At 35.0% G+C, this 24,000-nt stretch overlaps 1 protein-coding gene across 3 annotated transcripts in view; it reads right to left on the bottom strand.

Annotated features, from left to right (window-relative positions):
- The window catches only part of LOC144978820 (uncharacterized), a 92,394-nt gene that overhangs the window by 59,016 nt on the left and 9,378 nt on the right, over positions 1-24,000 (bottom strand). For all 3 annotated transcript variants that reach the window (XM_078925359.1, XM_078925357.1, XM_078925358.1), the window contains exons 2-6: positions 5,955-7,802; positions 4,451-4,540; positions 3,920-4,108; positions 2,235-2,346; positions 41-208 (exon numbers count right to left, since the gene is read on the bottom strand). In XM_078925359.1, the coding sequence (XP_078781485.1) occupies positions 41-208; positions 2,235-2,346; positions 3,920-4,108; positions 4,451-4,540; positions 5,955-6,196 (801 nt within the window). In that variant the 5' untranslated portion in view covers positions 6,197-7,802. The remainder of the gene's footprint in view (positions 1-40; positions 209-2,234; positions 2,347-3,919; positions 4,109-4,450; positions 4,541-5,954; positions 7,803-24,000) is intronic.

The raw sequence follows: 24,000 nt of genomic DNA, 5'->3' as shown, positions 1-24,000 counted from the left end.
AAATGTTTTTAAAAAAATGATAATCTCATGGAAATCTCACATTGCGACTGTATTGTTCCTCTGACTCTATCTGATATTTCTTGAGCTCCGTCTCGGCCGTGTCTCTGACTTGCTTCAGCATCTCTGCCACGGACACATCTGTCGTGCTCAGTTCTCGAACTTTCCCTTCCAGGCTGAGAATGGTGGCGGATGAAGTGTCCAGTCTTGCCTGGTTGGGGTGTAATGGGAGAGTCAAGAGTCAATTTTTTTAAAAATCCAAAAAAAGATAAAAATAAATAACAAAACAAGAAATAATAAAACAACAACAAAAAAACCGTTTTTTTTAACGGTAACTACTATATTACTAGTGTGGATCTTGTGTGAGTGTGTCTATGTCATTATTATATTGTTATAAATGTGTAACCAAATGACAAATTGCCACTTTTTTGGGGCCAATAAAGATGTATTATTATCATTAATATTATTATCATTATCATTATTATATTATTATTATTATTATTATTATTATTATTATTTATTATTATTATTATTATTATTATTATTATTATTTATTATTATTATTATTATTATTATTATTATTATTATTCATTATTATTATTATTATTATATCTATTATTATTATATTATTATTATTATTATTATATTATTATTATTATTATTATTATTATTATTATTATTATTATTATTATTATTATATTATTATTATTTTATACTCAAAAATTATTATATTATATATATATTATAGTTATTCATGTCAATACTTTTATATTGTTATTAGTTATATTTATTTGATATATAATTATTATTATTAATTATTATTATTTTTATATTATTATTACTTATATATTATTATTATTATTACTTATTATTATTATTATTATTATTATTATATATTATTATATTTATTATATTATTAATATATTATTATATTATTATATATTATCTATATATTATATATTATTATATATATTATATATTATTATTATTATTATTATAACCCCCCCAAAAAACAACACCAACACAATAATGTATTCATGTCATACTACTTCAACTTGGTTGTATTAAGGTTATAGCTTCGGAATTATATATCTGATGAAAATGATGTTACTACTACTACTACTACTACTACTACTACTACTACTACTACTACTACTACTACTACTACTACTACTACTACTACTACTACTACTACTACTACTACTACTACTACTAACTACTACTACTACTACTACTACTACTACTACTACTACTACTACTACACTACTACTACTACTACTACTACTACTACTACTACTACTACTACTACATACTACTACTATACTACTACTACTACTACTACTAACTACTACTACTACTACTACTACTACTACACTACTACTACTACTACTACTACTACTACTACTTACTACTACACTACTACTACTACTACTACTACTATACTACTATACTACTACAACTAACTACTACTACTACTACTACTACTTACTCTACTACTACTACTACTACTACTACTACTGACTACTAACTACTACTACATTACTCTACTCACTACTACTACTACTTACTAACTACTACTACTACTACTACTACTACTTACTACTACACTACATACTACTACTCTACTAACTACTACTACTACTACTACTACTACTACTACTACTACTACTACTACTACACTACTACTGACTATTACTACTACTACTACTATTACTTACTACTACACTCCTACTACACTACTACTACTACACTACTCTACTATACTACTACTACTACTACTTACTACTTACTTACTACTACTACTACTACTATTTACTAATACTACTACTACTACTACCTACTACTATCTACTACTTCTACTATACTACTATCTACTAATACTATCTACTACTTACTACTACACTACTACTACTACTACTACTACTACTACTACTACTACTACTACTACTACCACTACTACTACTACTACTACTACCAAGAAGAAGAAGAAGAAGAAGAAGAAGAAGAAGAAGAAGAAGAAGAAGAAGAAGAAGAAGAAGAAGAAGAAGAAGAAGAAGAAGAAGAAGAAAAAGAAGAAGAAGATATGATGATGATGATGATGATCATGATCATGATGATGATGATGATGATGATGATGATAAAACAGTACTTCAGCGCCACAGGACCAACGTTTATCCCGGTTTTAGCGCTGCAATTGTTACCTACATCAAAGAAGTCTCAGGTTTGAGTTTACTTACCTGGTAATCGCTGATTTGCTGTGCGTGAACCTGCTCTGTGAATTCCACCTTCTTCATCAACTGCTGGAATCTCTCCTCTGTCTCCTGTCGTGTAACTTGCTCGTGGTCATACCTTCAGATGATAAGAATGGGAATGGTCTATGTTATTGATGGTCATGAAAATGTTGCTGCTTGAAGCTCGAAGGTAAAAATAACGATAAGAATGATGATAAGAATGGGAATGGTCTATAGTGATGGTCATGAAAATGTTGCGGCTTGAAGCTCGAAGGATGAAAATAACGATAAGAATGATGATAAGAATGGGAATGGTCTATGTTATTGATGGTCATGAAAATGGTGCTGCTTGAAGCTCGAAGGTAAAAATAAAGATAAGAATGATGATAAGAATGGGAATGGACTATGTTATTGATGGTCATGAAAATGTTGCTGCTTGTAGCTCGAAGGTAAAAATAACGATAAGAATGATGATAAGAATGGGAATGGTCTATAGTGATGGTCATGAAAATGTTGCGGCTTGAAGCTCGAAGGATGAAAATAACGATAAGAATGATGATAAGAATGGGAATGGTCTATAGTGATGGTTATGAAAATGTTGCTGCTTGAAGCTCGAAGGATAAAAATAACGATAAGAATGATGATAAGAATGGGAATGGTCTATGTTATTGATGGTCATGAAAATGTTGCGGCTTGAAGCTCGAAGGTAGAAATAACGATAAGAATGATGATAAGAATGGGAATTGTCTATATTGATGGTTATGAAAATGTTGCTGCTTGAAGCTGGAAGGTAGAAATAACGATAAGAATGATGATAAGAATGGGAATGGTCTATGTTATTGATGGTCATGAAAATATTGCTGCTTGAAGCTCGAAGGTAAAAATAACGATAAGAATGATGATAAGAATGGGAATGGTCTATGTTATTGATGGTTATGAAAATGTTGCTGCTTGAAGCTCGAAGGTAAAAAAAATATAACGATAAGTATTGAATTGTAAACCTCAATTTATTAGACGAAGACAGATACTGTGGGTGTTTCGGGTATCCCCTTTATCAACAAAATACGATGAATGAAACACTAAGGACGAATGAGATACTGTGTCATTCCCACATATCTTGGATCTCGTTCACTTACAATACATCCACCAGTTGACGATAACGTACCGAAACACAAAACTCTGTGTGTTATCCTAAACGTTTATAGTCTGATTGATATAATTTAGTGAGAACTAATCATTTAAATGGCTGTCTAAAAACAATTTCATAGAGCTGAGTGACGTCAGCAAACAAAAACAAACTAAAATTAAACAAAGAAAAAAAAACAACAAAAAGACAAAATAGAAAATAAAATAAAAACCAAAAAAAGAAAGAAAGAAAGAAAAAGAAAAACACAAAAGAAAACAAATTACAACAAATAATAAACCAGATGAAAAACAAAACAAATTATAAAAACAAGCAAAACAAAACAAAACAAAACCAACACACAAACAAACAATAAACAAAGACAATAAAAATCTCTCTCTCTCTCTCTCTCTCTCTCTCTCTCTCTCTCTCTCTCTTTCTTTCTTTCTCTCCCCCCCCCAATCCCCCTCCCGTGCTCATCTATCCCCAAGACATTAAAACAACAAAATCCCACTCAACTATTACTAGCCAAGTTCATGGACACTGAATCTCCCGGTCGAAGCCCTACCTGTGTTTCCACTGGTCTGATTCCCGAGTCATGTTTTCCACAGTTCTATGTAGATGGTCCATCTCTTCTTTGGGTCTCTGAGAGGCTATCCTAGCGTCCTGGACTTCGCATTCCAAGTTCCCAATCTTCCTCTGAAGGACGTTGATCTCGTCTAGCAGTTTGTTGTTCTTGTCGGTTTCTAGAGCAAGCCTGGAAGATATAATTATTAATGGTTATAGTAGCAGCAGCAGCAACAGTAATAATAATAATGCCAATGATAATAATAATAATAATAATAATAATAATAATAATAAAAATAGTAATAAATAATAATAATAATAATAATAATAATAATAATAATAATAATAATAATATAATAATAATAAAGATATGTGATATGATGATAATTATGATGATGATAGATTGAATGAATGATAGTGATGGTGATGATGATGATGATGATAATAATAATAAAAAAAACAACCAAAAAAAAACAAAACAAAAACAACAAACAAACGCTTAAACATGTTATCAATCTTTCTTCTCACTCACCTGTCTTGCACTTCACCAGCGTATTTCTGATTTTTCGTACACTGTACTTGAAGGGAGTTCCTTTCATGACAACCAGCTTCAATTTCTTGCCTGACAACAGAAAGAAAAATATTCCAAGTAAAAATGATTCATAATTATCACCACCACCACCACCATCATCATCATCATCATCATCATCATCATCTTCATCATCATCATCATCATCATCATCATCATCATCATCATCATTTTCACCAATAAAGTATAAATACCGACAACGCGATAAAATAAAATTTCATATTTCTAAATATATTAGCGCCCCCCCCCCTCCCGGGGCGAACGGTCACATATTAATTTCAGTTCTATTGTCGCAATGCGTTTAGGTAACATACTCTTAACATATGTCAGCCGGATATAAACGTACCGACACCCAAAACCATGTAATAAAACCTTAACAAGTTTATATTCTGACTGATAGAATTTAGTGGCAACTTATCATTAAAAACGCCGGTCTAAAAACAATAACGAAGAGCTGAGCGACGTCAATTTCGTTCCATTTGTAATGTTGAAGTGAATTGAATAGTCCTTGTAACACGTTAAGATCGGATACAAAACTCAAAAGACTTCTTGTGTTGGAGAGTGCCTGTAGCATCCAGGGGCGTGGCTATATTGGTTGATTTGGTGCCTGGCACCACATCCACCTTTTAAAAATGGATTACGAATTTTTTTAAAATAATAAAACTGAGAAATTGTATATACAGCCTTTACCTATTTGAGTAAGTTTTTTTCTTTAATTTTTTTTCTTTCTTTTGTATTTACAAATATAGCATGTTTTTAGTCATTTTCTTCTGATTCTGGCACCACCTTCCTTATACTGTAAGCATGCCACGCCACTGTAAACTGCTCAAGAATTACCTTTTTTTTTTAAATTGAAAAAATCATTAAGATAGTTGACACAGTCCATATTTTAGTTATGCAGTCAACTACAGACCTGTCTGTTATTAAGAAAAATTCGTAGTATTACGAATTTTGGCTCCAACATTAGTCTTCATGGGGATTTTAAGTAATTAAAACCTATTGAAAACGAAAGTTGATACCAGTCTATATACTTTTGAGGATTTTGAATAGTCATCTAATCATTGTGAGGGTAAATTGTTGACAATTATAGTTAACCATTCAGACTACAATTCCTATCTCCCCAAAATTACGATTCTATTCTGCATATCTCCCCCTATGCTTGACCTGAATCTACCCAAAGTCCCTAGAAAATACTTCAGCAAGGGATCCCAATTGACAGGGAATTCCATCGGGTGGCGTTTAATACATATCCATTGGAGAGAATAGTTTTAAGGGTTAAAAAAAAAGCTTGACATATATAAAGAGCCGAAATTGGTATATATCTGTAATAAATATAATTGAACGTAAGTTCCTTTGGCAGTGAAAGAAATTTAAGCTAGCAGAATATGACTAAGCATGTACAACAAAAAAGCACAGTAGAGAAGATGATGACATAATTTAAAGTCACCTCAAACTGGCTAGTTCTGACTCGTATAATTTCTTCAAGCTGATAATCTCATCCTCAAGGACTTTGGTTGACCTCAAAAATGCTGACGTGTCCACGTTGTTCGCACTCTGTCCGAGCTGACGAACTCTTGTGACGTAAGACGTGAACCTGTCATTCAATTTCTGGAGCTCTTCTTTCTCCTGAAATCGGGAAAGTGGAGTTTGAGAGCCGTACAAGTCGGCGGTATTTCCTATGTAATTCATGACTGTTGTTGGTGAGTCGCCTTCTGTAGCGACAATCTTATTTGAAGACGATGTGGTGACCGCTACTGAAGATATTGGTGCAACAACGGGAGAGGTTGTTGGATGTGGGTGGTTATCCCCGATGAGTCCTGGGGAAGAAGATGGAGGTAACACTTGTTTCCTTGGCGAAACGACAACAGGACCTATTAGACCGGAAGGGGACGTAGAAGAAAGCACTTGAGCTTGGTTCTCTCCTTGTAAATCTGTGGAGTCTTTCTTTTGGCTACAGTGAGTAGTAAGGATATCAGCTGATGAGCGATAACCGCTGCCTGGACCTGAAAAGTTATCACGAAGGAACTGACAGTTCGGCGTAGGGTGTTTATCTTCGATATTGATGTGTTCTGTAGTTGTTGTTTCAACGGCGTTGTCGTATGAAGGGTTTGCGTAATTTAACTCAGTGTCAGCGAGCGCTTTGGAATCTTGGACTGAGTTTAAAGAATACGATGCTATTGGATGTTGGCGTGAAGTGTCTTTTGAGCAATGGAGATACTGATTTACACAGCTCGACTTCAGGACATCCGGTTTGGTGAGAGTGTCGTGAGGGGTGTGTTTTAACCCGTATGCAACGCTGCCGTAAAACTGGTCGTTGGGGGCTGTGAAAGGGTTAACAAATTTCGACAGACTAGAGTCGGGGGTGTATTGATAATGCTGTAAACAGCTGCTGTCGGGAGGATATTGACTGAGATTATTGTTACGATCAAATAGATTAGTATTTTCGTTGTTTAGAAATTCTAATTGATTCGATTGCTGTTGGACTAAATTATTTTCAGAGTAGGGAATTCCGAGAGAAACAGAATTTATATCACAAGGCGTCTCGTTTTCTACGTCAGTAAGAAATACGTCCGCTTGAGGCTCTGGTACAAAGTTGTCTGTTGCAGGGTCAATATCGCAAATAACGGGGTTAACAGGTTCGGGAGTTTGCTGTTGTTGTTGATTTATATTGTCATCCACAACATCAAGCGTGTTCTGACTCTGACCGTAAACGTTTCTTGGCTGAAGCACGGGGGAATTGTTGGTGACGCCGTAGAGATAATTTCTTGTGATGATGAAAGAAGAACCCCTTTCTTTGCCTGCTTGTGGATTTACCCCGGCAGATTTGTTCTTCTGTCTCGCTAATCTCTTCTTTTCCTGTTCCTGCAGATGAATCACATTTCTAGGAAAGGGTAACTCTTCCTTGGAATCTTTATCACTGGAGTTATCCCCCTTCTTACTTCCTTCAGTTCCGTTCTTCAAATGATCCCGTTGAAACTGCTGATTGTTATTATTGCTATCACTATTTTGAAGTTTGCACTTTTCAGCCCGTTCCTGGGCTATACGATCACCAAACGGACACGCTGCTGGGCGATTTGGGTCGGGCGGAGTCTGGAGACGCTTAGCGTCCTTGGCCTTTCCTGCCGAAGCGGAGGCGACGAGATTATTGGCGTCGACGTTGGTTGGAGTGGCGGTTGGATGGTCTCCCCCTGTCTGACTGGGGGAGGGAACGTGAAAGGCTAAGTCTCCGACGCCCGCTGTTGTGTCCTCTGGCTGGTCTTCCTCCGATTCCTGAATGAAACTCAAGTCCTGAAACCTGGGGATGACATAAAGTTTAAAAAATGGTTTAAACAAGAGACGGTGACAAGTGAAACCGTAAACTTTATTTGCGGCTATGTGGTCTAGTGCTATAACACTCGCTTACGGATCCTTGGTTTGAGCCTCGCTCGACGCATAGTTGAGTCCTCGGAAAAGGCTCTTTACTCATTCTCTTACCGTACTCAGGTGTAAAATGAGTACCTGGCCGTTAACAGCGTTGTCTTTGTCCGAAAAAATTGTAATATCGCCTAACAGGCGTCATGCCCCGCCAAAATGTTAAATGTTGCTGTTGGCCAGGGACCCCTTGTAATGCGCTTTGAGCAGGTTTAGTAGATTTTGCGCTATATAAAATCTCAATTTAAAAAAATAGATAACATAGGAAAGATTTAAGAAAATGTTGGTTCCACATTTATTTAACTGGACAGTGAGAGTAAGATCAATATGAAGAGGGGTTGGGAAGGGGATTTAGGGAGGACGGAGAATGATCATTGCCTCCTCAGGGTACTCTATAGAAAGTTTCTGGTGCATTGGATCATCTCACGCGATCAACTAGGTAACTCAAGATAATAATAAATCCACCATAAAGGTAGTATGCGCTTGGCTAAGAAGCCCACAACATTTTCATCCGGAAGCAAAACGGACCAACACACAAAACCATGTCTAATCTTGGTCGTTTATAGTCGGGTTAATACAGTGTAGTGAGAATTACTCATAAACGCGGATGGCAAAAAACAATAACAAAGACCTGAGCGACATCAACTTCGTTCTATCTATAATTTGTCTTTTTGAATTTTATTGTAAATCCTAATTCCGACTTCTATAGTCGAAAAAAACAAAACAAAACAAAAAAACAACAAGACCCAAACTATTTGTGAATCATTTATTCTTTAACCAATTAACTGTCGTACTTTGGAAAGACACGTATTTAACATTTTGGCCAGACAACTCGTCCCTCAAATATCGATTCGATTCAAATGACTCTCATTTTGGCAAAAAATCTCAAACCTGAGACCTCGCGAGGCCATGATGAGGGTAATTTTAATCAATCGATACTTAAAGGACGAGTTTTCTGGCCAAATCTTCAAATACGTGCATTTTCCGAGTACGACAGTTACAAATTTAAAAAAATAGCCCTCCAGTGCCATTTAATGGACAATAGCAATTGCTTGTTATCTTTTGGATAGGACGCTAGTATATCGCAAAGCACTTTTCGCCAAATCTAATAGTCATAACATAATAGTGTGAACCATAAGAGGCTGCTGCAAAATCTAACAGACTCAGCTACTCATTCACTGCTGAGTGGACAATCAGAAAAAGACAATCCCATGCACGGACGACTCGTTCTGGTGAAGCGAGGTCACAACACTATGAGTACACCTGAACTGATATATAGCCTGGTTCAAGAGGATAGTCGGTGATCTCATAGTGCTATATTGCTAGTGAAGCGAGTCTTACAATGAGTCGTATTCGCTGTATGAAGGTAACATATCATTCTTAATGATGATAATATCGAATTGCCCTTTAATTTACTTCAACGGTATAGCGTCGCTATATCAAAGTGAATATATGACTTACAGTAGAAATGTATTACAATGACAATGTTATGTATCCTGTATGAAGGTTACTTACATTTTACTTAACAAGATATCGACATTCTAATTTATTTAAAGGTAGGTCGCTATCATAATAATGATAAAGATTGATCAATGATCGCAATATTATGTCATGTTATTATTAATATATTGTCCATCAAATTTCTGCACAAGGCATTCAGACATGAGTGAAGTGTGTCAAATCTTTATCAATAAATTTTGACAATTTAATACAAATTTGTACGTTGGCTGATTTGAATACGAATGCAATATGCTGACAAGCATCGGAAGTAAGTAGACAATTTTAAACATATTAATTATATGATATATATTTAATAATAAGTATATAAATAATAATAATATATATATTATATATATAATATATATATATATATAATATAATATATATAATATATATAAATTATTATAATATATATATTAAATGAGTGTTGATGGGTACTTGTAGGTACAAGAATGCTCGATAATTTTGGTTAGAGCATATATAAATAAATAAATTCACTCACGTATTTTTAGCTGAAACGAACGTTTCCATGTCCTCCATTTCATGAAATTTATGAAATGGATGACAAGGAAACGATCGTTTCGGCTAAAAATACGTGAGTGAATTTATTTATTTGTATTTAGGCCTATATATAACTTATAAGACAAATTATAGCGGGGTTTAATTTCATCTTGAGTAAACACGTTGATCGCTGCGAGGAGCAGCGTGACTCAGCGGTACGGTCTTTGCTTCTTACCCGAAAGGTACCGAGTTCGACCAAGTCATATGGCCCTATCTCAATTTGCGATGCTGCACAGCTGCTGACGCCTGGATTATTCCAGTCTTCCCTTGGAATAAACTCTAGATACAAATTTCCCCTATGGGATGAATACATGGAAAGAGACGTAAACATGAGCTTTTCCATTGTAAAAACCGCCTCCTTAACGACTATAAATAGCTCGAAGTTGACGTCACTTGGGTATTTGTTATTGTTTTTTGCCATCCGCGTTTATGGGTAATTCTCACTAAACTGTATTAACCTGACTTTAAACGACCATGGTTACACAAAGTTTTGTGTGTTGGTCCGATATACTTCCGGATGGCAATGTTATAATAATAATAATAATAAATGGCATTTATATAGCGCTTTACCCCGTTGTCACAGGCTCTAAGCGCTTTACAGTGATATAAAACAAAACATATTACAGTGAGACAAGTGTGAAGGAAACGTGATACGAATTCAATTTAACAACAACAAAATATGAAAATAATATTGCAACATTATGACGTAAAAAGATAAAACTTTAAGCGAGATTTGAACGTTGTCAACGAATCCGAGCATCTCACGTGTGACGGGAGAGAGTTCCAAAAATGGGGGGCCGAAAATTGAAAAGACTGTTCACCTATTTTACGCAATGGCTTAGGTTTGACAAGGATTGATTGGTCATTGCTTGACCTCAAGTTTCTATTGGGGACATATATGTTTAGAAGGTCTTTAATATAGGAGGGACTGTTCGTGCTTAGGGATTTGTAGACAACAGTACAAATCTTATAGGCAACTCTTTTTTCAACAGGAAGCCAATGTAACTCACGGAGAAGAAGAGTTGCTGACGGGTATTTTTTGTTATTGCGTACAATGAGCCTGGCTACGTTATTTTGAGCAACCTGAAGTTTGCTAATTTTGTCTTTAGTTAAATTCGCCCAAAGGGAGTTACAATAGTCCAATTTAGATAAAACCAAGGAATTAATTAAAAGTTCTGTTATATGCTTCGGTATTAAATTACGAATTTTGCTTATTTTTTTCATTTCTATGTACATAGATTGTATGGTGTTATTCACGTGGCTTGTCATGGAAAGATCTTTATCAATGATGACGCCAAGGTTTTTTGCTTTATTTGAAAATTCTATTGTGCTATTTCCGAGAGTAATTAGTGATTTATTTGCCTGTTTAAGGATACTCGGTCTTCCACACATTAAAATCTCAGTTTTACTATCATTTAATTTTAACTTATTGTGGTACATCCAAGATTTAATCTCATTAAAACAGCTCGTAATTCGTTGTATTAAGAACTGTAAATTACTAAGGGGTGCTGAATCATATATTTGCGTATCATCTGCATAAAAATGATAACTCAGATTGAATCTGGATATCACACTAGAAAGGGGCTGCATATATACAGTAAAAAGGACAGGGCCAAGAACAGAGCCTTGTGGCACTCCAAAATTTAGTAAAACTTGTTCTGACTGAACACCATTCACCACGACAGTCTGCCATCGATCCTGTAAATATGATGTAAACCATTTAAGGGCAATTCCTTTTATGCCGAACGTATTTTCTAGTCTTCTTAACAAAATGTCATGGTCAATGGTGTCAAAGGCAGCTGAAAGATCTAAAAGGCATAATACATTGATATTGTTAGCATCAGCATTACATAACAAGTCATTAAAGATTTTAAGAAGCGCCGTTTCAGTACTGTGTTGATGTTTGTAGGCTGACTGAAAGGGTTGTTCCAAACTGTTGTTCGTAAGATGAGATGTTAATTGTGTAAGAACTACCTTCTCCAAAAGTTTTGACAAAAAAGGTAAATTTGATACAGGACGATAATTGTTTAATATATTGTGGTCCAGTGATGGTTTCTTCAGAAGTGGTTTGACGAGGGCACTTTTAAAGCACGATGGAACTTCGCCAGTCAGTATGGATGTATTTATGATTGATGTAATGGATGGTAATAATGTATCGATGGAGCTGGCCAAAAGCTGTGCTGGTAGGGGATCAAGGTCGCAGGATTTAATGGGGGCTTTTTTTATCAACTCGTTTATGAAACTAGGTGAAACTGGTTGGAACTTGTCTAAAGGGGTACCACAGAATGTATTTGTATCTATAATGTTATGAGCTAATAATAGAGATAATGTGGTAGTGGCTCATTCATCTGTGGTGTTTCATTCATCCTGTTTTGTTGATAAAGGGGAAACCCGAAACGTTCATTTGATCTGTTTTTTGTAATTAAATTGAAGCTTACATTCAACTTCACGTTATTATTTATACGATCATGAAAGGAAATCATGTCGATTGAGAGAAATTGGGTTTAAATGATACGACATTGTATAACTATACAGAGCAATTTATACGTATTACCGAAATAAATGTTATTGCTTACTATATAGAGGAATTTATACGTATTACCAAACAAAAAATGTTATTACTATACAGAGGAATTTATACGTATTACCAAAAAAAAAATGTTATTACTATACAGAGGAATTTATACGTATTACCAAAAAAAAAATGTTATTACTATACAGAGGAATTTATACGTATTACCGAAATAAATGTTATTACTATACAGAGGAATTTATACGTATTACCAAAAAAAATGTTATTGCTATACAGAGGAATTTATACGTATTACCAAAAAAAATGTTATTACTATACAGAGGATTTATTCGTATTACCGAAAAACTAAACCCTGTTGAAATCAAGTATTACCTATATCGCCCGCTCGTTGAACGGGTAGCTATGGTTATATATATATATATATATATATATATATATATATATATATATATATATATATATATATCAACTGACAGGTAATATAGGGTGTGTATATACAGATGAATATATAGTAATTTAACACGAAAATATCAATAGCAACACACCTTTTTTAGGAAATCCCCTAAGATAAGAAAATATACACATTAAATTGCATAATAAACCACACAGCGTGTAAACATACGACATTCAGGCATTGCCTACTATGCAAATCATTCTAATTCCCTTTTAACGAATCATATCACCCAGGTTTAACACAACTAGGAGCACAATACCGATCTTTACACGGGTACACAAATAATTAGGGGAACATTTCAAGACGGAACGATCTGTTTAACGACCCGTGAGGGTTAATAAGTATTATAATAACCCAAAGCAGACCTGTCAGAATAGCAGTTCTATCTACTAGATATTGAAAAATAAAAGGTTGGTAGTTTTTATGTAAGGGGGGGGGGGGGGAATAGAAGATACCATTACTAACTTTATCAAATACCAATCTGCTCTTATCATGTTACATAGAGCGTTATTTTCCTAAATGTCTGAGTTATGGCACCAAAAATGTTATTTTCAACAAGTATTACTGAAATTAATGCCTCAATAAGTCGATAAAATAATTCGTAAAACTACGAATTATTCGTAGAAGTTGGCATGTTTGTAATAGCGAATTTTTTCATGCCCGACCTAGCCAGACGGTACGCGGTGGTGTTTCCTTTCACTTTCAATATTTCAGTGTCAAGTAAACTATTTAATTTCAGATATGACATGAACTTGGAAACAAAACATTTTAGGCCAAAAAATCAGTACTGTCGTACTCTGGGAAAAAACAAACTAATATTTAAAAATTTGGCCAGAAAACTCGTCCTTTAAATATGGATCGATTTAAATGACCCTCATATTGGCAAAAACTCCCAAACCTGGGATTTTAATGAAGAACTACATAAATATCTTAATAATTCAATAAAACTTATTGAAAACGAGATATGGTTATCTATTATATATATATATATATATATATATATATATATATATATATATATATATATATATATATATATATATATATATAAGGATTTTAAAACATTTTTGAATGCACTGATGACAAATTGGTAATAGTATGTTGTCTCTGTCGGGCAAAAAAATAATTGTAATATCGTCTAACAGACGTCATGTCATAGTCTCCTTCTACATGTAAAAGCGTTAATGTTAGTCAATGACCTTTGTAAAGTGCTCTGAGCGGGTTTATTAGATACCGCGCTAAAAATAAAGCTTCATTTTTTTAAAGCTATTTTTAAAAAATATCTACAAGATAGTGAAATCTAATTGCCTCAGAAAACTAAATTTTCCATTTTGAAATAGGCTGGTCTAAGCTAGGCTATCGCGTTTGTGCCAACCTATTCCAAACCATAAATTGGACAGTTAATAATATGGAGATCATATTGCATGAAATTCGATTTTCCATTCCATATCTTTTATGATGAGGAAATCGTTGAGGGAAATAAAAAGTAGTCTTTAATATTTGTTTTTTATTCTTTTCTTATCAAAGTGTTTTATTTATTTTTTTTTTTATTTTTGTTTTGTTTTAGATGCCTGCATAAAATGATTTGTGATATATATATATATATATATATATATATATATATATATATATATATATATATATATATATATATATATATATATATATAGACATGGATAGATATATAGCTAGCTAGATAGATAGATAGACAGACGGACAGACAGACAGATAGGTAGATAGATAGATAGATAGATAGATAGATAGATAGATAGATAGATAGATAGATAGATAGATAGATAGGGAGAAAGAAAGAGAGAGAGCGTGAGAGAGGGAGAGAGAGAGGGGGGGAGAGAGACAGAGAGAGAAAGGGAGAGGGAGAGATAGAGAGAGAGAGAGAGAGAGAGAGAGAGAGAGAGAGAGAGAGAGAGAGAGAGAGAGAGAGAGAAAATGTGAGTACTTGCTTATCTAATAAGTCAAGGAAATACAAATATGAAATAAGTGAAAGAAATGCAAACGAAAAAAAAAATACTGGAAAGTTCCAAATATCAAGTTACCCACACTTAAATCAAACAAATATTATAATAATAATAATATAACACCCCCGTATATCGCTATACCTATACGTCTAGGTAATAGCTAGCTTCGATTGTTCATAATAGGCCCTAACATAACATACATACGCCATATTGACCATTTGTTTACTGTCTCCAAGGAGACGCGGAACGTGGCGTCGGTATACCCCGGTGTCACGGACCGGATCGACACTAAACATTCGTCACACGTCCCATACTACTGCGATACTGCCAAACTCTTGGAAAAAAACACATATTTATAAATTTGGCCAGAAAACTCGTCCTTCAAATATCGATCGATTTAAACGACCCTCATCTTAGCAAAAACTCTCAAACCTGGGACTTTAATAAAGACTTCGGCGAAATCCCAGGTTTGAAAGTTTTTGCTAAGACGAGGGTCATTTAAATCGATCGATATTTGAAGGACGGGGTTTCTGGCCAAAATTCTAAAATATCTGTTTTTCAAGAGCACGAAAGCTATAGAGATAGATTATCATGTACACTCTATTTATATTCAATAGAAAGAAGGCTGTAAAGACCGATAATCTATACAATTATACTAACAGGCATAGACTACCAGATAGGGAAATGGAACAGAGACGCGAAGGAATTTCTTGTTTCTTATTCAGTTAAAGGCATTTAACTCCAGAAAGACGCGTATTTAAAAATTTGACCAGGAAACTCGTCCTTCAATTAATAGAATTCAATATAATATCATCCTAGACTTTGAGTTCAGCTGTTTCAGTGTTATGTTGTGTTTTGCACGCTGACCACTGATAAGTTTCACTTTAACTATTTCATTGAACCCTATCCTTACCAACTACAGGAAAATCGTCACATTCGTTACGATACAACAAACATTTTTCTCATTCAAATTTCTTTTGTACATCATAAAATTTAAAGCAAACGAACAGTGTGTTGTAAAGAATGTTTTGCTAAAGAAATTATTTATAGCAAGAACTTACTGCTATTGTGTTTGAGTGATAAAAAATATTTTGTGTTAGTTGGGTGTGGAGTTTTGGGGAAAATATTGGAATTGGCTGGTAAGGAGCCACGATCGAACCCTGAGTGACAGAACATTTCTACCAATACCAATATCGTAAGTCCGTGCGTACCAAACAAACGTAGGCCAAGTGTTAAATACTTCAGCCTCATGTAAATATACATATTATACAATATGTGTGTGTGTGTGTGTGTGTGTGTGTGTGTGTGTGTGTGTGTGTAATAAAGACGCCCGGGGCAGAGTGAGAGATACTATCTGGTTGTTTTAAGCACCGTTCAGCTGCCAACTTGAATTCTGTCGTACTCTGGAAAAAAAAAACAACATATTTAATAATTTGGCCAGAAAACTCGTCCTTCAAATATCGATCAATTTAAATGACCCTCATCTTGGCAAAAACTCTCAAACCTGGGACTTTGCGAAGTCCCAGGTTTGATAGTTTTTGCCAAGATGAGGGTCATTTAAATCGATTGACATTTGAAGGACGAGTTTTCTGGCCAAATTTTTAAATATGGGTTTTTTATTTTCCAGAGGACTGCAGAATTGTTTATAGACTCGTGATTCCTTTCAACAAACACTCTTGATTCTATCTCTACAGAATCAACCCGAACAAAATGGGGTTTGTGTTTTCTTATTTTGGCCAAAGCCAAGCAACTTTTACTTCAAATAATATTAATATATTAATATGACCCTCAAATTGTCGAAAAACTCTCAAATCTGAAGCTTCGTGAAAGTTTCAATTTTGAAAGATTTTGGCATGTTTTGGAGCCATTTTAATAGATACTAATAATTAATAATAAGATTAACAGAAAAAAAAAATTTTCTGGCCAAAATTTTAAAATTGGTTAGTCGGAGTACGACTTGTGCAGACGAGTGACTTTGGGGCTAAAACAAATTGCCAAAAAAAAAACCCTCTCAAATCTGAAGGTTCTTGAAAGTTTCAGGTTTGCAAGAATTTGGCATATTTTTGGTGTCATTATAATAGATACTAATAATTAATAACAAGATTTGAAGAAAAGGTCTTTCGGCCAAAATTGAAATAAAACTTTTCTGGAAAAAATCAGAAAAAGTGGCTTGTCGGAGTACGACTTGTGCTAACGTGGTGCGGACGAGTGCCTTTGGACTAAAACAATCAGGAGATGAGATTAAGTCTTTCCCCCCGACTCCTACGATAAGGACACAATGGTATGGGGAAGTCGAAAGTGGAATCGGAATAGATAAATCACAATGATTGGGTGTGTTGAGTGTCTGAAAGAAGGGGGACGATGGTTTTGAGACTGTCATTGAAAACAAATAATTGTTGGTTGATTCTGAAGGCAAGATTGCCAAATTATTGGATTTCTTTGGTCAAAAATCTATTTAGAAGAATAAAAAAATATAATTTAATCCACGATTTAAAAAAAAAAAAACCAGAAAAAAATAATTAATTAATTAATTAATTAAAAAAAAAAAAAAAAAAAAAAAAAAAAAAAAAACAAACAAAAAACAAAAACCCCAAAATTTCGCAGCGAACTGCATAATCTCCATTTTAGATAGTGCAATTTATTTTTAACATCACAAGCAGCAGGTCGGTGATCTGAAAGGGTCATTTTGGTTGGTCATTTTGGATGCATTGTTTTCGCTTGGCTGTTGTTGTTTTAGTGAGCACACGAGATCGAAACAAAATGAATATTTGGATAAAATAGTTTTCTCTATTTAACCATATACAGTGGAAAACAATAACTTTTATACAACATGACATTAAAAAAGAAAATGAAAAAAAAAAAAAAAAAAAAGAAAAAGAAAAAAGAAACACACCGGAGAGTGACGCACGAGTCATCATTTTATCCAACGCTCCTTATGCGGGTGCTTTAAAAAAAAAAGAAAGAACAACTGAGCTTTATATAGCGCAATATCCACTAAATGTGCTCAAAGCGCTTTACAAGGGGTCCCTGGTCAACAACAACATTTAACATGTAGGACGGGACATGACGCCTGTTGGGCGATATTACAATTTTTCGGACAAAGACACCGCTGTTAACGGCCAGGTACTCATTTTACACCTGAGTACGGTGAGAGAATGTGAGTAAAGAGCCTTGTCCAAGGACTCAACTATGCGCCGAGCACGAGGTTCGAACCCAGGACCTTCCGATCCGAAAGCGAGTGTCATACCACTAGACCACATAGCCGCACGTCTAAAGGTTATTTTCTCAAAAAAGTGTGTGTAAAACAGTGTCGTCAGACAAAGCAGAAAGTAAGTTATACAGGAAAAATTAAAATCATAACCCCCAAAATACCAGCCTCTAATTTTGCCTGCCCCCCAACATTTTCAATTATATACTGTATTCTTTCTTACCTTACAGATTTTCGAATCATTGTTACAGTCTTGACGGGTCACAAACCACAATAAATATTTCTTGAGGTAAATCCCCAGGATTATTCGGTGTGATAATGGATATAACAAAATCTCCAAAAGTTCACAAATGGTGAATATTAAAATGTCCTAAGAACACTTTTTGAATTTATGGCATAATTAACCATTTTAAATGTAAACCGGTCTCTTCATCAAAACACACAGATCTCGTGGAATCACGTGGAATCGGCATCACAAGTCTAAATATAGAAGGATGATCGATGTCATAACTCACTGATGCGGCTACATTGACGTGCACTTATTTGCAGGTCTGATAATCCAAATTATTTTGGGCTCATTGTTGTTATGGAAATACTCCCAAACCAACTCAAAATATTGCCCATTACAACGATGTTAAAACAGGCCCATTAATTGCGTTCGGTTATCAGACCTCCTATCGGAACAATGGCGGACGCCCTTATGAAATACTTCTCCGACGAGTATACAAGTGTATCCAGAGGAGAAAAATATTATAAATCTGATCATGTTTTGACTTTTATACATTCTGATTACATGACATGTGAAAAAGTTCTAGCCAGCATGAAGAATAAAAAATACACATTTTCTTTGTTTTGAACCAAACAGCTGGTTTCTGGGCGGACGTGACATCAGACTATTGAATCCTATTTAAAAAACCCAAAGGCATAAAATGACGTTATATCTTTCAGGCATATGAACACCCTGGAAGCAACTCCACTCTCTCTCTCTCTCTCTCTCTCTCTCTCTCTCTCTCTCTCTCTCTTTCTTTCTCTCTCTCTCTCATAAGGATGGGTCTGATATACTTAATATTATAGTTAGAAAGGGTCACTAATGTAAACAAATATATATATATATATATATATATATATATATATATATATATATATATATATATATATCTAGCCGTCCTGTTTTGAACGTTCTGCATTCTATCCCTGTCTAGTGTTATTCATTGAATCTTTACATTTTTTACATTCGTATTTACTTGCATAATATTTTGAATTGTAATGTCTAAACCAACGTATACGCAGGGTTTACATCAGAACCCACTCATCAACCCAGTTTAACATCGTTGTTATGGACATTATTTTGTGTCAATTTAAAAAAAATATTTTTTTTTCCATTACGCCAATGAGCCCATACGGAATTGGGTTATCAGACCTGCAAATAAGTACACGTCGGTCGGTTTAGCACAATCATATCAATGTTCACTAAAATTATATGCTCCACATTCACAGAATCCAAAATTGGAATCAAATAATTCACATCCAATACTGAATCATCGAAGAGCATTGACCATTCTCGATCTGCTTGTTGATAAATACCAGACTGAAGGCGGGTCTTACTAATAAATATTGGATAAAGTAAAATATCTTGTGATAGGACAAAATGCCACGATACTATTTGTCCTTTTCCACTTTCCCTTAGCAAATAAAAGACAGAGCTAGGGAAGGAGAGTTAGTCGGGATTTTTTTTTTTTATGCAAATAGATCCAGCTACCCTTTTAACCAATTTCAATCGAAGCTGTCATGTCACTCACAGTAGAAATGGAGCATGGAAAGTAAGTACGAAAGAAAGATAGAAATAAAGAAAGAAAGAAAGAAAGAGAGCGTGTGTGTGTGTGTGTGTGTGTGTGTGTGTGAGAGAGAGAGAGAAGAGAGAGAAAGAGGGAGAGAGAGAAAGAAAGAAAGAGAGAGAGAGAGAGAGAGAGAGAGAGAGAGAGAGAGAGAGAGAGAGAGAGAGAGAGAGAGAGAGAGAGAGAGGGGGGGAGCAAAGTCACCGAAGCCGCGGATTTGAGAGTTTTTACCAAGATGAGAGTCATTTAAATCGATCGATATTTGAAGGACGAGTTTTCTGGCCAAATGTTTAAATTAAATAATATGTGTTTTTCAAGAGTACGACAGCACAGACAGTAGCATGACTGTCCAGAATAATTTCCTGGTACCTCCGTCATCAGTGAATTACAAAATTAGATAAATTTATTGGTCGTAGAAAAGTTGTTTTGGTTAATACGACAAGAGTATCATTGTTTGATGTAACTAATGAGATTGTAATAAAACAGTTGGTTACACACACACACACACACACACACACACACATACACATACACACACACAGAGACAGACAGACAGACAGAGAGAGAGTGTGTGTGTGAGAGAGAGAGAGTGTGTGTGTGTGTGTGTGTGAGAGAGAGAGAGAGAGAGAGAGAGAGAGAGAGAGAGATGGGAGAAGGGAGACAGAGCCAGATATATATATATATATATATATATATATATATATATATATATATATATATAGAGAGAGAGAGAGAGAGAGAGAGAGAGAGGGAGAGAGAGAGAGAGAGAGAGAGAGAGAGAGAGAGATAGAGGCAGAGCGAGCGGCAGAGAGAGAAAAAGAAAGAGAGAGAGAGAGAGATAGAGAGACTCTGTGCTTTCAATCATAAGGTCTCTCTCTCTCTCTCTCTCTCTCTCTCTCTCTCTCTCCATAACGACAGACAAATTGCTAAAGCCGGGAATAGCAAACATTTGATAATTCTATCAATCGATGAAGGACGAAAATGGCAACTTATCTAGAATGTTCCTTTCTCTGAAGCGGGTGGGGAGCAATTAATATTGATGCCAACGTTCCTTTGGATTGCGAGCAATATTTACGTTGAACAATCACAATCACAATATTAGGGAAGTTTTCTTATTAGCTACGTGGGTATACCTATTAGCAGATGCCGACTACAACGAGAATTTAGTGCGGCTTTGTGGTTTGGGGGTATGACACTCACTTTCAAGTTCTGGGTTCGAGCCTCTCTGGGCGCATAGTTCAGTCCTTGGAAAAGGCTCTTTAATTTACTCACATTCTCTCACCGTACGTACTCAGGTGTAAAATGATTACCTAGCCGTTAACAGCGTTGTCGTGTCTCTGTCGGAAATAAAAATGTAATATCGCCTAACAGGCGTCACGACTCGTTGTACGTGTTACTGTTGATCAGGGACCCCTTGTAAAGCGCTTTGAGCACGTTAAGTGGATATTGCTCTGTATAGAAGCTCAAGTTTTTTTTTGTGTTATTTGTTTTACGAAAATGTCGTAAAATTTCGAAATTTCGGCTCTACTGTCAGAATTTAACTGAGCATATCCAAGTTATTAATTAAAACTTATTGAACATGGAAGCGGTGCCAGACGACATAATATGTGACCATTCGCCTCAAAATGGTATTAAGTCGGGTTGGTTAAGATGTTGAAAATGGAATTTATAACCAGAAATATCAGACTTGTGTTGAGTTTATCCAATTTATTGAGGAAAATGGATACCATATTTTAGAGTGCTAATGACAAGAATTTAGATTTTTGACCAGTTTAACATTCAATTCGGCTTACCAGTATATGATTCGTTCCGACATACTACCGTTTTGAGACGATGGGTCACATGTTAAGGAATTTGAAGTGTTATTTAATCATATTGTGTTGGTAAATTGTTGATATATAAAGTTAACTATGGCGACTATTATTTGTGTCTCTTAAAAATGAATTACGAATTTTTGTATTTTCAAGCAGAAAGGTCTGTTAGAAAAATCAACTTTCTCAGTTTACATCTCTGGTACAATTTAAAAAAATATATTTTCTTCTCTTTTTTTTTTTCTTTTAAAAAAAAAGATATTTGTGTCACTACTAAAATATTTATCTGTAATCAACGTGAACATATAATAAACGCCTTATGGGCTTAGTTTATCATAGTTGTAATGGACAATTTTTTGCTTCATTAAAAAAAACCCATTCCAATTACAACAATGAGCCCATAAGGAATTGGGTGATCAGACCTGCAAATATGTGCACGTCGATACGTACTAAAATATTTATATATATATAATGTATAACGTATTCAGAAGAAAAGTTTTGCGATTTGTTTTTAATGGATTTTATATTGTTTATGTGTTATGTTTTTAAGGGTTTTACGGCGCTTGCAAAACATTAATGTCATATCAGCGCCAGTAAAAAGGAAGAAAATGGGATAGTAACAAGTTCTAGAATTACAATCAAAGCATCCAAGAAAAAGAAAGACAAAGGGGAATTTTTTCAAATAGGAAACAGATGTAGATTCCAAGAGCACACTATCAAAGTACTTAGTTTGAGATCACCTAAAAGTCTCATCCACACACAAGCCCAGGTCCCAACTAAGAAGAGGGATACACTCAAATGTTTACAAATCATATATAATATGTAAACAAAACAATACAGTGCATAACAGGGAGATGATTTACAAGGAAAAAAAATATCATCTCCCAAAACTCTAACTATACATTTGACTGTTTCCCTCCCAGCTAGGGTATCCAGCCAGGGCCAGGACAAAACCAAGTAATCTCATTCCAAGACAAAGGCAGAAAGCATGTTGGAAAACAGACATAGGGGGATAGAAGACACATTATGCACCTCCTTGCCCACTATGGGAGGTCAGGAACCCCACCCAGGATTTTATATTGGATTGACATCGGAAGGAAATTGACTGATGGTGAAAAAAAAATTGTCTAAATGTTTCTATCTTTTTTTAGAGTGAGATAAAACTGGCCCATCTTAATTTCAGCTGAAAACTTCACTACCATCCCATTTGCTTACATAACACGATATGAATGTGCCAAGTTATCCAGATCATAAACGTTCAAGGTTACACATTATAGTGTGGTGTGTTGGTGCTTTTATATCCGGCTGGCGGGTGTTGTGGTTATTTTAAATACACGCATAGCATCAATTCCAATTTTAAAAAAGCCCGTTTGACGTTTGACACAATAACGGTTTCTCGTCACAATAAATAACTTAGATCTATCTAAAGCACAAAGAACGTTAAAACTGAAACCACTCAGAACACAAATATCTATAATATTAACTAACTTACTAACTAACTTGCGCTTTTATATAGCGCAATATCCACTAAATGTGCTCAAAGCGCTTTACAAAGGGTCCCCGACCAACAGTAACACATAACATGTAGATTAAGACATAACGCCTGCTAGGCGATATTACAATTTTTTTTTCCGACAGAGACAACGCTGTTGACGGCCAGGTAATCATTTTACACCTGAGTACGGTGAGAGAATGTGAGTAAAGAGCCTTTTCCAAGGACTCAACTATGCGCCGAGCGAGGCTCGAACCCAGGACTTTCCGATCCGAAAGCGAGTGTCATACCACAAGACCACATAGCCGCATCTAATATTATAATATAAGTCACATCTCATTGTCGGGTTATAGATAGTTCGACGCTGACGTCACTCATGCCTTTGTGTTCTTGTGTTGTTGTTTTTTTTGCCATCCGCGTTTATGAGTAATTCTCACTAAACTGTATTAACCAGACTATAAACGAGCATGGTTACACACAGTTTTGTGTGTTGGCCAGTTGCACTTCCGGATGGCAATGTTGTGAAGTTCTTAGCCAAGTGCATAGCCTACTATCTATACTAGAGTAAATAAAGATATAATGTGTATGAAAGGTGCCAGACAAAGCAAGACAGAAAAATACAAGCAAAAAACAAACAAACAAACAAACAAACACGAAAAAAAAATAAATAAATTAAAAAAAAAATAAACATCCCAAAAAATCAGTCTACCTC

Source organism: Berghia stephanieae, chromosome 8, assembly GCF_034508935.2.
Source record: "Berghia stephanieae isolate SIO BIC M18660-M18661 chromosome 8, UCSD_Bste_1.3, whole genome shotgun sequence".
In the NCBI taxonomy this organism is placed as follows: Eukaryota; Metazoa; Mollusca; class Gastropoda; order Nudibranchia; family Aeolidiidae; genus Berghia; species Berghia stephanieae.
This window is presented reverse-complemented; position numbering and strand designations above follow the sequence as displayed.